Source organism: Falco rusticolus, chromosome 4 (genome assembly GCF_015220075.1).
Source record: "Falco rusticolus isolate bFalRus1 chromosome 4, bFalRus1.pri, whole genome shotgun sequence".
Lineage (NCBI taxonomy): Eukaryota > Metazoa > Chordata > Aves > Falconiformes > Falconidae > Falco > Falco rusticolus.
The window spans coordinates 111,094,308-111,108,022 of record NC_051190.1 but is presented as its reverse complement, the minus strand read 5'-3'; the positions used below and the strand labels follow the sequence as shown (position 1 = coordinate 111,108,022).

General features: G+C 40.6%; 1 protein-coding gene across 2 annotated transcripts; it reads left to right on the top strand.

Moving 5' to 3' along the window:
• Window positions 1-1,944: 1,944 nt before the first annotated feature.
• On the top strand, window positions 1,945-13,064 carry FAM221A (family with sequence similarity 221 member A). Of its 2 annotated transcripts, none has more exons than XM_037387131.1 (7): window positions 1,945-2,092; window positions 4,199-4,372; window positions 4,847-5,037; window positions 7,319-7,525; window positions 8,360-8,470; window positions 9,127-9,215; window positions 10,942-13,064. In XM_037387131.1, the coding sequence occupies exons 2-7, from the start codon at window positions 4,323-4,325 to the stop codon at window positions 10,996-10,998; spliced, it is 705 nt and encodes a 234-aa protein (XP_037243028.1). In that variant the 5' UTR covers window positions 1,945-2,092; window positions 4,199-4,322; the 3' UTR covers window positions 10,999-13,064. The 2 variants fall into 2 exon arrangements, with proteins under 2 accessions (XP_037243028.1, XP_037243027.1); XM_037387130.1 differs by lacking the exon at window positions 1,945-2,092 and adding an exon at window positions 2,450-2,585.
• Window positions 13,065-13,715: the final 651 nt, after the last annotated feature.

The window sequence follows — 13,715 nt, the reverse complement described above, 5'->3', positions numbered from 1 at the left end:
TTCTATCTGTTCTCAAGTCTATGAGCACAAATTTGGATCTAAGCAGATGCTGGGGTGCTAGTAAGATGAACCCTGTCTCTATTGCAGAAAACACTTGCTGTGATCAAATCCAGGAATAAATCCTCAATTCTTAAGATGTGAGGTAATTCATAAGACAGGTCCCCCGCAAAAAATTACTTTTGGTTTCCCTAGTCCCAATACCTTCTCGCCGACTGCTCACAGGTAATCTGATACTGAAGTACAGTATAGACGAACATTGGCAGCCCTTGCCAAAAGCTGCCTTGTTCAGAAACCTGGCTCTGCTCTCCAAACCCAAACTGTATCTGAGGACTGTTTTTAACAAAGATCTTGCACAGATGAGGTATATCAACCCATGATGTGGGAGCTCTGTGTGAACAAAGCTTGCCAGAGCTCCCCCCAACTTTGTTGGCAGTGCAGGGATCTCTGGCACCAGGGAAATGTGCACACAGATAAAGTATCTCAAAGATCTTCAGTTTTGTGCAGCTCCTGTGCAGTAGTGTGTTCCTCAGTACGTTCCAGGTCCCTGCCTGCAGAGCTTCTTGTCCTGTTTTCAAGGTCCCCTTTCCCCCATCTGCTTCTCTTTGGAAGTTTTGGTCACAGGAAAATTTTTCTTTTCCCTGGAGAAACAATCCTGACTTTTTGTGTGAGGTTTTATTTTCCTCCACCAGCTTCCTTGAAGATGCAGTGACAGCTTGCTCCCATCTTTTCTGCCTTTAAGAGGAACCTGTTTGTGTTCAGACCTCGGTGTGACACAACATGTGTGTTGTATCGTGGTGCTGCCTGCACTGCTGAAATTTCTCATACGGGACAAATGCCCAGACCATGTGCCCTATCACCTTATTCAGATACTGCTGGAAACCCACAAGTCTCCTGTTGTTTCATCTTTCTGGGAGGAGAGAACGCTGCTTTGGCCCTTGTGATGCTTCTTTTCATCTTCTGCTTCGCTGCTGGTGGCTTGTCCAGTGCAAAACAACCCAGAGATTTCCTTGAATTGCTGTACCTGTTTTGACAGGTGCCTGTCATTTCATTGATGAAAAATCCTGCTCTCTTGGGCCTCACTTTGACAGTCTGAGGGCTTGTAGCTTATGCTGGCACGCAGAGCATGATTTAAATACCGATTTCCCAAAGCTAAGACAAACCTACTAGAGCTTTTGCTCACCTGTGCAGTCACCCACCACCTTGCTTTTATCGAGAGGAAGCAGACTGTTTACACAGTGCAGTATGATTTAAAGAACGAAGTCAAAATTTCTTAGTGACTGAGTATCGTTTATTGGCAGCACTGGATGCACGGGGGATCCTTCTGCCTAACGTGCATGTTTAAAGTAACGAATTATCTTATATTTATACAATAAAACAACGAATATTCAGTTAATACATATACATATTCATTACCTAATCCCGCCTACTCTCACTTTGTATGTTAATTAGCTTATCAGTCCTTTGCGCTTGCGCATATTCCTCCAAGAACTGTGGGCAGGGGTCTTTGGGAGGAAGGCCGTAGGTCTTCCTCATGGTGTACTTTTCACCTTTTGCCTGGTATGTGATGATCTTGCAAGTTTGCAGTGTTCTTATGGGTCTGAGCTAGTTTATGTCCTTGTTGACCATCTGTTTCTTCTTGTTTCTTTTAGTCGCTCCCTCTAGACAACTTATAAACAGGCCCCTTGTTAGAGAAAGTTAAAGAAACAGACTCCTTTCATCAGTTATTTCACTAATTATTTCTTTCAGACTATGGTTACATGACCTAATGACTATACCTACATTCTTTGAGTAAATATAAGTTCTTAGCCTTGGTACAGGGCTGTACAGAGAATTTCATAGCAGCTTCTGTTGTGCAACTACTAGTTTCATTAGGATAATTTTTTATATTCATTATATTTTAACTACAAGGCTTACTCTATCCTAAAGTGAATTCATACAATATCAAGTGTCAGAAAGCAGCCTGTGGTCTCTTTACTACAGCTGCACCCACGCCAGGGGAGCTGTTCCAACCTGGTGGCATCGTTTGCGGCACCGGCAGAGGAACTGGGACGTGCCGTGGAAGAACCACCTTTGGTTACAAGTGTTTCCCCAGGTTGGCCGCCTTTTGTCTTCAGCACTGGACACAGCATGTGTTTGGTAATGGACGTGCGCCAAGGAACGGGGTACGCGCCCACAGCCGCCCCTCGGCTCCCCACCGCGCCCGCGGTGGCCTGAGGTTCGGGGGGGGCCGGGAGCAGCAGCAGCAGCTGGGGTCAGCGCGGGTGCGGGGGCAGGCGGGAGGGCTTGGGGGGGCCGTGCCGGGCCGTGCCGGGTGGGGGGTGCGTGACCGGTCGCCGTGGCCGCCGCGCACGGTGCTGCCGTGGCCGCCGCGCACGGTGCTGCCGCGGCCTCGCAGCTGCGGGCACGTTCCGCGGGCGCGTCCCCGCTGTGCCGCTGCGCTACGTGCCGCTGCGGACGCGCAGCCGCCCCGCCCGCCTCCCGCCGGCCCCGCACGGCGCTGCAGAAGCCCTGCCGGCGGCGGGGCTGGGCATGGAGCGGCTGCGGGTGGAGGCTGCGGCCTTGGAGCAGTACGCGGAGTACCGGCGGTGAGCGGAGCCCCGCGCCTCGCCCGCCGTCGCCGCGGAGGGGGGAGGGGGGGGCGGGGGCCTTTCCCTTCCCCGCGCCCTGGCGAGGAGGTGGGATCGCACCCCGCGCTCCCGGAGCCGCCTCTTCGGGGTCTGCTGCGGCTTCGTGGTGCCACACGCCCCCACCCCCGCCATTTGCTGGCGAAGTCGGAAGCGCGTTGCCGGCCTGCGCCCGGTGCCCGAGCGGCCCTCGGTGGGGGGGGCGGCATCGCCTCGCCAGGGGCAGCCGCGGTGGCCGGTGACCGGACCAGCCCAGCGCGCCTCGCCCGTGTGCGGCGGCTGGCAGGCGCTGCCTGCCGGGGAAGCCTGGGCTCGCCTCGCCTCGCCTGGCCCGTCGGGGCCTGCGCACCTGCCGGCCTGGCAGCGTGTCCCTGGTGTGGCGTGGGGGGGTGACGTGTCAGCTGTACCGCCCTGCCAGGGAGCACAGACTTTTGCACGTCGTAAACCAAGTTTTACAGCGTATAAACGCGTGTCCTTAGACTCGCGTGTGTCTTTGCTAATCTTGTTGTTGCTCCTCCTGAAGAGTTGAGCAAAAAAATAACCATGAACTCGGTCGTTATACTGAGATGGGGTCCTAATTTAGCTTAGGAAAACCCTGAGGAGGACGCAGGAGGTAGGCACAGTGGTATTTCTTACATATGTAGTTATGCACTGCTTCAGCGTGTCGGCTGGATTGACGTGCAAATGACAGTGACTGTTGACACGTTATACTGGTGCTGTATGGTACTGGCAACCTACAAATTCACAGGATATTTCACAAAGAAGCGCTTCTGAGGTATGTTTTAGTCCATCCAACAAATAACGACTGAAATATTTACAGACTTTAATAAACTGACCTTCAGCATAGTTAAGTGCTGCAATTAAGTCTAAATTGTATCATACAGATTTTTACTTAAGTGTCTTCAGTTGTCTCCATAAATGCAGAATTTGGACACTGCTCCAGAGTTCTGGCTATTCAATGACCTTGAATTTAAACCTGCCTGCCTGAGGTGTGGGGCACAGCTGCGGTCAGCTTTATGTACAGAATCTGGCTTAGTCTTCTTCAAATTAGAAGACAGCTTGGCTGTATTGTTTATTACTTTGATGGCAGTGTGGTTATCTATTTGCAGTTAAATAATCTTACGGTAGGCTAAGATTAGGTAACTTGATAGAAGTCTGCAGTACAGTTAGGTGTAGGTGGGTGAAATGACTTGCCAGAGGTCATGCGAGGAGTCTGCGGCAGTGCTGGCTGGTTACACAACCCTTGATGCCCATTGCTTTTTCTGCTGTATGAAAAGGAGCTTGGTAGTTTGCTTTATTCATTTTTTCCTTCTCTTTTACAACACTTGATTTTCAGTCTGTCAGAGCAGATTTTTGAAAAGAGCAGCATTCAAAAAATTTCATTAAAGATCAGGTATAGATCTGTTAAATGTATATCACTAGAACAGTATTTTGAAGTATTAGATTACCTTTTTCTGCATTTATAACAGAAGTGTTGTTACACATTTGAAAAAATACCTTGAGAAACCTACTTTTATTGTCCTCATTTTCTTTTTTTGGGGGGTTTCTTTTATTATGTTATTACATGTTTACAGAATTGTGGGTGGTGATGATGGAGGAAAGCTCTTTACCCCTGAGGAATACGAGGAGTACAAAAGAAAAGTATTACCAGTTCGGTTACAGAACAGGTTGTATGTGAGCTGGAGATCACCAACTGGCATGGACTGTAAGCTTGTGGGGCCAGAGACGCTGTGCTTTTGTACTCACCGGTAGGCATCTTTTCTTTTTTTGCACTGTCATATTTTTTTAAATCAGGAAAATGTAGAATGTTTCCAGATACATCACAGAATGGTATAAGGAAATTAATTTAAGGTCTAAGGGCTGAGAAAATTAGGGTTTAAATCATAAGAACTGTTCTTAAATCTAAATCTTAGTACATTTTTTGAGACCAAAATGATTTTGTAGTCTTCAATAAATTCAGCTTTGAGCCACGAGTTCCTCTGAGTAGACCAGATTGATTCTGATAGTGCTGTCAAAATGAAACATAAGGATCTGTGATATTTAGTAATGAATGGATGTAAAGGCACCTGATATTATGCATTTAATTGAAAATTAACAATTACCAGTAATGAATATGATTATAAGATAACACAAAACAGAACTTGTAAGATAAATTATAAGACTTTCAGTTTTCTGATAAATACTAGCAAGGTTATAAGAGTTACTGGTTTTGCCTGTTCTAGGTACAAACAACACAGAACGGACTATGAAGTGATTCCCAAAGACCGTCCTATTTGTGTGCCTTGTAGAGTGAGCCGTTGCCTGTGCCAGTCCTATCACTATGTCCCTCTAAATGGCACGCAGCCCATCCGTTGTAGATGTAAACATTTTGCTGATCAGCACAGTGCAGCACGTGGATTTTCATGTAACTCCTGTAAGTTACTGATGTGCTCGCAGCATTCTTTGCTAGGAAACTTCACAGGACCAGCATGTTAGGGATCTGTATTCTCCCCAAAGTATTAGGTATGTGCTACACTTGTCACTAATGCGTATTTTGGTCCTTGCGGAAGGATGGGAAATGGGAAGGAAGACATTGCCTTTTGCACGGGAGGGTTTAAAACAACATCCTTAGCTTCCCCAAGTCCTGTGAAGGAGCGTAAGTTTTTGAATTATTTGGTTAGGTGCATATGGAGACAGCAGCCTGAAGTCAGGCAGTATGAGAGCACCCCATGTGCGGTTTGTCCCTTCCAGTGCTGCGTGCACGTGACTCTTCTACATGAAATTGGTAGTTTGAGAGAGAGAGGTGATGATCTTCATTCCTCTATTGCCCGGTTGAATATAACGTTAATGTATTTTTCTATCTTTTTCTGGACTCAATAAGAATTAGCGCTCTGTTCCCAGATAGTACTATTGTTAGCAGGCTAACAAAGCAGTTGCCAAGCATACAGAGTGTGAGTCAAGAAATGCAAATGGAATGGAGTTTCAAGTAAAAGGTTTGAGAAGGCATTAAGAGGAAGCTTTTTGCTTCAGTTGTTCGAGTTTATTGTAATGGAACAGCGGTAATTATTAACCATAGAGGATAAAAAAAAAGTGCATAAAGATGTTATAGCTTGCAACCTCAAATTACATAAACAAGATTTTTTTTTTCTACAGTTTCGTACCTGGAGGTGGCTCTTCATAGAGTTTAGTGAATTTCTTTTGTGAAGTTTGTCTAATTTGTGTAGGAAAAACCATAAACAGCTTTTGCTGGATGAGAATCATATCCCACAGAATAAAACATGAAATATTTATATGACAGCTTTTCAAGGATTTGCTCAAAGTAGTGTGGAATTCTTAAATGTGCAATTGGGCAATTCAGACTGAATCCTGAGAAGAGAGTGTTTTTAATAACCGTTTACATTATGCACTTTTTCTAGCGTTCCTCAAAAATACAGACACTTCTGAGGGCTTTACAGATCACACAGAGAAGTACCGAGACTTCTATTTTGAACTTGTGTTGTTTTAGTGTACTCTTATTAGTCTAGCCCAGTGCTGTATAAATGTAATGTGATAGATAAATTATAATTGAAAAAATACTGCTGTTGCACTTTGTATAGTCTATATACTTTATTCTGTATCTAAAGACAGAGTAAGAGCTTTGTTATTATGAAGTGCCCAAAATTATATGAAAAAGCCTTTAACATTTCCAAGAACACAATCCTTGAACATATTACACAAGACTTAAAAAAAATCTTTCTTGGGGCTCTGCAAAATGGACTGTAACTGGGAGTTGGAAGCAGAGTAATTTGTGTAATGAAACATTTGCAAAATCAATTCCTCAATTTCTTGTCCACATCATTGCTCCAGCAGGGCTTTGATGAGAGTCTTGGCTGTAGCTAGGGAAGATACATCACCTCTCTGTGTTTCTGAATGCCACATGCCATTTGTATAACTATTTGAATTACATCTTGTGGCTATGTAAGCTTAAAAAAACCCCTGAAAGTCGGTCTAATGGTACTCTTATGTAGAACCCATTTTGCTGTTGCTGCGGCCTCTATTTACTACCAAGATAATTTTGCTACTTGTAAAAGACATTTAAATTGTTATTTGTACCATAAATTGTGATTTGAAGTTTTCTGGCCATGCAGCGTTGACATGTGCTGCACGCCTTTGGAAGTAATACTGCCAAAATGCTGGCAGGTTGCCTTTGTTACCCAGTAATAGATACGGGGTTTTTATTTTTCTTTTTTATTAGGGGAGAGATAGAGGAGGGTGTTGCTAATGGCAATGGACACAAGTTGCAACATAGGAAATCCAATTAGATACTAGGAAAGAAATGTCTGTTCTAAGAGAGGACCAACATTGGTCCAGGCTGCTCAGAGAGGTGGAATCTCCATTCTTGGAGGTACTCAAAACGTGACTTAATGAGACCCTGAGACTGGGCAACCCCTATGATCTAACCCCCACATTCATCCTTTCTCGTGTTTTATACAGCATTTTCATACAGCTGGATGCTTTTGCAGTGAAGGAACTTGAGATTTTGAGAAGATCAGTTTAGGGAAGCACTGTTTTGTCTGCAATGAGGTATAAATTTTGCTTAGGGACATAGTTTAGTGATGGACTTGACAGTCCTGGGTTAATGGTTGGACCTGATGATCTCAAAGGTCTTTTCCAACCTATATGATTCTAAATTCCATTATCATCTCACTCATTAATGTTATTTGTTTGTTAATTAGGTTCCAAGTGTTCGGGCTTTCATAGTTGCTTTACCTGTGCATGTGGTCAGCCAACATATGCTCATGAAACAGTCGTGGAAACTAAACAGGAGCGCTTAGCCCAAAGGAGGCCCGTGGGGCAGGATGTTCCTTATGCTGCTGTGGGAGGACTGACTGGTTTTAGTTCACTAGCAGAAGGCTACCTGAGACTTGATGACAGTGGAATAGGTAAGTGCAGCTGACCTGAGGTGAAATTTTAATTCTCCAACTAAGTAGTTTTGAAAAGTAGTAATTCAACACAGATTTTCGAAGTTCAAAAGCGAGCTGGATCAATAGCAGTAGGTAGGACTTAAGACAGATTCCCCCTCCACCCCACCCCCCAGCAGTCCTTAGGTGCAGAGAGATCACTGTGACCATCTTGTCCAACATCCTGTAGTGAATTGATACTAAAACTCTTTGTCAACAATTCTGGTGTTCAGCCCAGTAGCTTCTGGTTGAATTGGAGCATATCTTTTAGAAAGAACTCTGTAACTTCTGGGTTTTTTTCTCTTAATACTTCCATGTTATATTTATGTTAATCCTTCAGCCTAATACTGCCCATTTTTTTTTCCCAAACTCAAAGGTTAGTAGCTGTTCAGCATAAAAAAAAAAAAAAAAAGGAGGTAATTTGTAGAACTTTATTTTTGACAGGCATGTTAGTTGGCCTTGATGCCTCTGCTGCTCTGTGATTTTGTGTTGTTTAGTAATGGACACTCTTTGTCCTGAAATACTGTTTTATTTATTATTGCCATGTACTCATTATTTCTTTTTTAAATTCTGGGCTGGTTTCCTGGATTTGTCTGAAGTTTAGAAACTATATCATAGCTGTAGTAATTAAAGAAACAAAGCTTTTAATTTCTTTTGAAGCCATCCTCTCTAACACTTTTATTAGCTCAAGTTTCTGGGGTCTGCACTGAGTGTTGTGGATATGAACCTGTAGCCTTGTTTTGACTTCATCATGTATATTCTTAATACATCTTGTGAAGTTATTTTTTTGTTTTCATTCAACTTCTTTTCCCACAGGGGCTCCTTCTGCTGAACTTTTAGAATCCCCCGTTACCAGCATGGATCATCCATTTCTAAAAGCATTTGAGGGACCTTCTAGTTCTGCTCAAACCACCTCACAGATAGCAGGTGCTATATTAGTAGTATAATACTGATTTACAAAAAGTATTTAATATAAAATTAATCAGCTTTGTTTATGAGTTGAAGCATGCCTAGGGCTAAAATCAAGGTTAAAATTAGTATTGAAGCCTTGTTATGTGAAAAGTTAGTACAACATTCATGTACTTGAAGTGCTTAGAATAACTGTTTTGTTACTGCTTGTTGGTTTTGCTCATGATGTGCTTTTTAACTTTTTCTAGCGTTTGGTATCGTCTTCATTAATGGTGTCACTCATTGGATTAGTTTTTTAAATTTTCAATTCCTACTAGAAGCTCATCATATCTGAATGGATTGTACATGGTCAGCACAATCCTGTGAAACTGCTTTCTGTCAGAAAGTCTTTTCTGCATGGAATTATGGATCAGTTATGCTTATTTTATGCCCCTTATTTAGTTGTAAGAATTTAGGAATTAATGTAACTGTTGAACTCCTCCAAGACTATTTATAATAGCTGCTAGCCTGGACTGAGGAGGTTACTCTTTGATCCCAATTGCTGGGCTTTGTTACTTGCCTGTAAAGGTGGGTTCTTATTTTAGATGTGTTTTGCCAAATGTAAAACATAAGTAATGGAGTAGCAAGTATCATTAATGAAAAAAGTTTGGTGGTGTTTCCCTCCCCCCCCCCAGGTGATTCTGGTGCCACAAGGCAAGTTTCTCATGGAAAGCATTCAGAAGATGATGACATGGCTTACTTTGAAAAACGTTATCAAGAACGGGCAAGTTACTACATTTATCTTAATTCAAATATATTTTCACAAGAGGATGTCTAAAAAAGATACATGTATGATTTAAATGGCATATAAATGCATTGTATAATTTCTGTCTGAAAAATCACTAGCTTCTTAAAGTTTGAAATACAATTATGAGCTATCACAGGACTTCAGAGGTCAGTCATGTCTGGGATGGTATTTACCTTAACTGGGCAGATTTTTATTGAAGTAACTCACGATTACAAAAAACCAAAATATTTTACATGCGAGAAAAAGAAACAAGAAGATTCACAGAAGGTCTCCTGTGACATTTAGGAATGTTTGTTTGCTACCTTGTTTATAAAACTTTTATTATGTTCTTTTCCTTATGAGTGTCTGAGTAGTTGGGCTAAATCTGGTGTGTCTGTCTTAGATGATCTGAATCACCCCCTTACAGGTGCCTCCTCCACCCCACTGACTATCTTAAATTTAAATGCCCTGTGGTGTAGGTTACTTAGATGTTTAAATACCTATTCTTTCACTGCATTAGCTTCTTAGTTCCACCATCCTGGCTGGAAGTATGTCGTGACTGTTTATGAATTCTTTTGTAAGGCAATGTTGCATAATTAAATTCCAAAATCTTAACTGCTGTTATATTTGCTGCTTGCAGCCAGGTGTTTGTTAATGAGAAAGCTGTTCTAGCTTTATGAAATTTTAAATTCTTTATTTTGGAAACTATCACAAAATATGGTAGGATGTTACAAATGTAGTATCAGTTTATAAGAGAAAATATGTTACTTTCAAATCCAAATTGCTGCATTTCTTTTTTCCCCCAGGATTTTGATTTCTTTGCAAAAGGTAGTAGGAATGTCAGATAAAAATGTCAAGCCTGCCCGTATGGAAAAATGTTTGAAAATGAGTTCTTGTGTAGACCAACAACAGGATTGCTTAGCAGAGAGTTCATTTGTAGACATCCAAATCAGGACTGGGACCTTGCTTCCTTCTGACACTATTTTATGGGGGAAAAAAAGCATGTTAAAAATACTATTTTATTTTCCCTTGCATTGTTGGTAGCAACATGATCTCTTACGTTAGATGAGATGCAAAAGTCTGTGCATCCTTTTTATATAATTGCTCTAAATAGAATTTCATTCACTGATGTAACAATACTTGAGAACAACTGTTGCTTCTAAAACCAACAGATATATTTGTTTGGATTAATAGTCTTACTGCAAAATGGCAGAGTTAAATGTATATGTGTTGGTAAATCATACCATGCTGTAAGAGCCTACTTTGTAGAAAAAAATTGTATGAGGGAAAGACACTGAGATGGCTGTTTAGCATCTACCTCAGCAGCAAACTCCCTATCTGATTTTGTGCATGCTGGTTAGTCTGTGTCTGTTACATGTCTGTAATAAAAGTTCTTTACCTTCAATTGACATAAAGATAAACCCATGACCATTTGTGAGGCGTGTTGGCCTTGAGGGATACATAGATACCTAGATTGCCGTTATCAGAGATAAAGGCAACCCTGGTTTGAATAGGGGAGGAGCTGTAGGGTTCTGGAAGTGCTCCTATGCCCTATGATGCAAAAGTAAGCAACGCTAGGTTGGGCTGGTAATAATCTGTAGCTCTCCCCACTGCATGTATTACTCTGGAAAATTTGGGACTGGATGTAGAGATTTAATATCACATTGGTAGCTGACTTGCAAATTAATGTTTGAACCATTGTTGGTGTCTTTCTTTGTTACAGCTGAAAAAGGAGAAGGCTGCTAAACGGAAAAGTCCTGGGCCATCAAAGAAGCCATGAGATTAATAAATAAACATTTATTATATGGCACCGTGTTAATCGTTGTATTGAAAGTATTTTTCACTGTGCCTACCTACATACTTGTATTTCTGCATTTCTTTATTCTGTTGTTTTGTTCTATTGCTGAAATTATTATTTTTTATTTTTTAGTTATCTTCTAATAAAATTGATGCTTTAATCAGTGTGTTTCTAATCTCCAGAATTGTTAACAGATACTCCTTTGAGAACGCAAAATCATATTTAGAGACTTACAGAACTCTTATTTAAGATCTGAGAGAATAACCATGTATTTAAGTATTACATTGTGTAAGGGCAAAGAAAAATATATCTTATTCTTAGACTTTTATTATTTGTCCTTAGAACTCATTAATGGATTTTTGCTTGGTGGGATTTGTTCTGTTAATACTGACATTTTAGTCTTTACTTTAAATCTTTTCTTTTTCTGTCTGTTGGTTTCACTGCCTTTACATGAAACTCAAACATACCCTTCTTCTTTCATGCTTCTCTAGGCTCTCTTCTTGCTATTGTATAAATGTTTTTACATGTGATATTTTGTACGCTTGTAAACCCCGTTTCCACACGTAGCTCCTCACTAGCTACTTCGAAGGCATGCTGCTTGTGTACTCTATCCCAGATTTCTCTGGCGGTACCATTCTCCCGATTCCGTTTGTTGATACTGTACATAACAATGATTCTATTACACTAAATTTCTGAAAACATTAAGTGGAAATGGATATGGTATTTATTGCATGTAAACAAATAATTATATAGTGTGTAATACAAACTTATTTATCCAAGAGATTCTCTTTCATCATGTCTAATCCAACACAGAGTCCCTCAAGAAGGGAAATGTGCTTTTGTATTCTTTGTCCATAATCACAGCTGTGGTAGCATAATGTTGTATTAAAGGTAGTGGACAGGGAAATTTAAAATTTGATAACTTTGTGTGGTGGTTTAAGTCTGCAAAGAGCAAGAACTTGGTACAGAATAACTGGCAGAGGCTGCAGTTTAGGAGGCAAAAGCAGAGCCTGAGCTGGCTTTGTGAGTGCCCTTTGAAAACAGAGAGGTATAAGGCAGTTTGTCCTTAAAAATGCTTGAAGGCATCTCTTGGATTGAAGACTTTTCAGGCGGTATGTGTGTACTGAGTCTTTATAGCAAGAGCTGGGAGAAGCTTACAAAGCTCTTCATTCCCATCAGGGAGAATGCTTCTATGTGCCAGCTTAGCAGAAGGGGTAAGGCTGAAAGCGTTTGGTGCAGGGCAATACGCTTTTTTGTTTAGGTATCAGCTGTGAGAGGGTAGGAGAGTTCTTGGGAGCGCGTGCAGGTCATACAGTGGCTGATGGAGACGGCTGGAACCCCAGTGAGAAAGAGATGGGTCTGTTGCCCAAATTCAAAGATTGAAAGAGGCCATTTACCTTAACTCTGACCTGTACTGCCATTACTACAGATGCCAGTCAGAGAGGTTGTAATCTGTTACTTTAATTTAAATGCATAATATATCAAAGTGTCTAATGAATGTTTTAAAAGTACTTTACCTTTAAATTCTATGCTCTTACATACTGCTTTAATTTAATAAATAAAAAAATTAACGTTAGCTCCCTCTTCTGGTCCAGAAGCAATCATTTCTACAGATCCTCTGCTTAGTCTCATAAATAAGTGGGGATTTCACAACAGAATTACAAGAAACAAATGTAAATAACATTGTTAAAAAATTATAGTAAAAATGTTCCTATTTCAGTTTTCTAAGCTTGTAATAATCTCTCTGTAGTGAAAGTTTATTTGTCTTTCATATTTATCCTCATGGCTATACCCGTTGGGCAATACAGTTCCAGAAATGTATGTGTGTATTTCAGAGATGTAAGTTTTTCACAGCAAAATACTCTTATAGACAGAGGTTTTACTAGTTACAAAAAAACCTGTATTTTCTGTTTCTTTTTGTACTGATAACTTTCACTTTTAGGAAATAACATATTGTGCATTTAATGACATTTTGAGTTAAAAATACTTGCCAGTTTTAAATGTTTGCTTTGCCAAATGTAGTCTTACTAACTTGTACTTTGATCATCGTGAACTGGTTTTATAAGTCAATTTTTAAAAAAATTATTCTGAGTTTAAGCTTATTTAACATTTCCACCTAGGTGATACAAAAAAAGTTAATATATTTATTTCATGGTATTTCTTTTTAGTTGGAAAACAGGTGGGATCATAAAAATATCAACTGCATTAAATATTGCTTAAGGGCTTGTGACCACTTTTCACCCATGTTGATGATGTCCAAGTAAAAAAACCTAATTTTCCTTAATAGAAGATATACTTTTGACTTCTCGGTATTCATGTAGTACTTTTTTGTAGCATTTTTATTTGTACATATACATGAAAAACCAGTTACAATATATCTCACAATGTTGCTGGCTGTGAAAACTGGACACTGATGTCACATCTTAAATTTGGACTTAACTGGAATTACTCTTACTTTTATGCTAAAAGAAATAATCATAATTTTGTAGGATCAAAATTGCAACCTCCAATTCTATTGATAAATCTCTTTGTACTTTTATGAAAAAAGAACATTTGTGTAAAGGTAAAAGCGGAGACCAAATGCTAGTATGTTTGCCATTAACAGTGGTCATTAAAGAGGTCATTTTAACCTGTACTTGTTGATGGTTTGTTTTCCTGAGAGCAGTTGTTAACTTTGAACATAGTATCATGGGACAGGT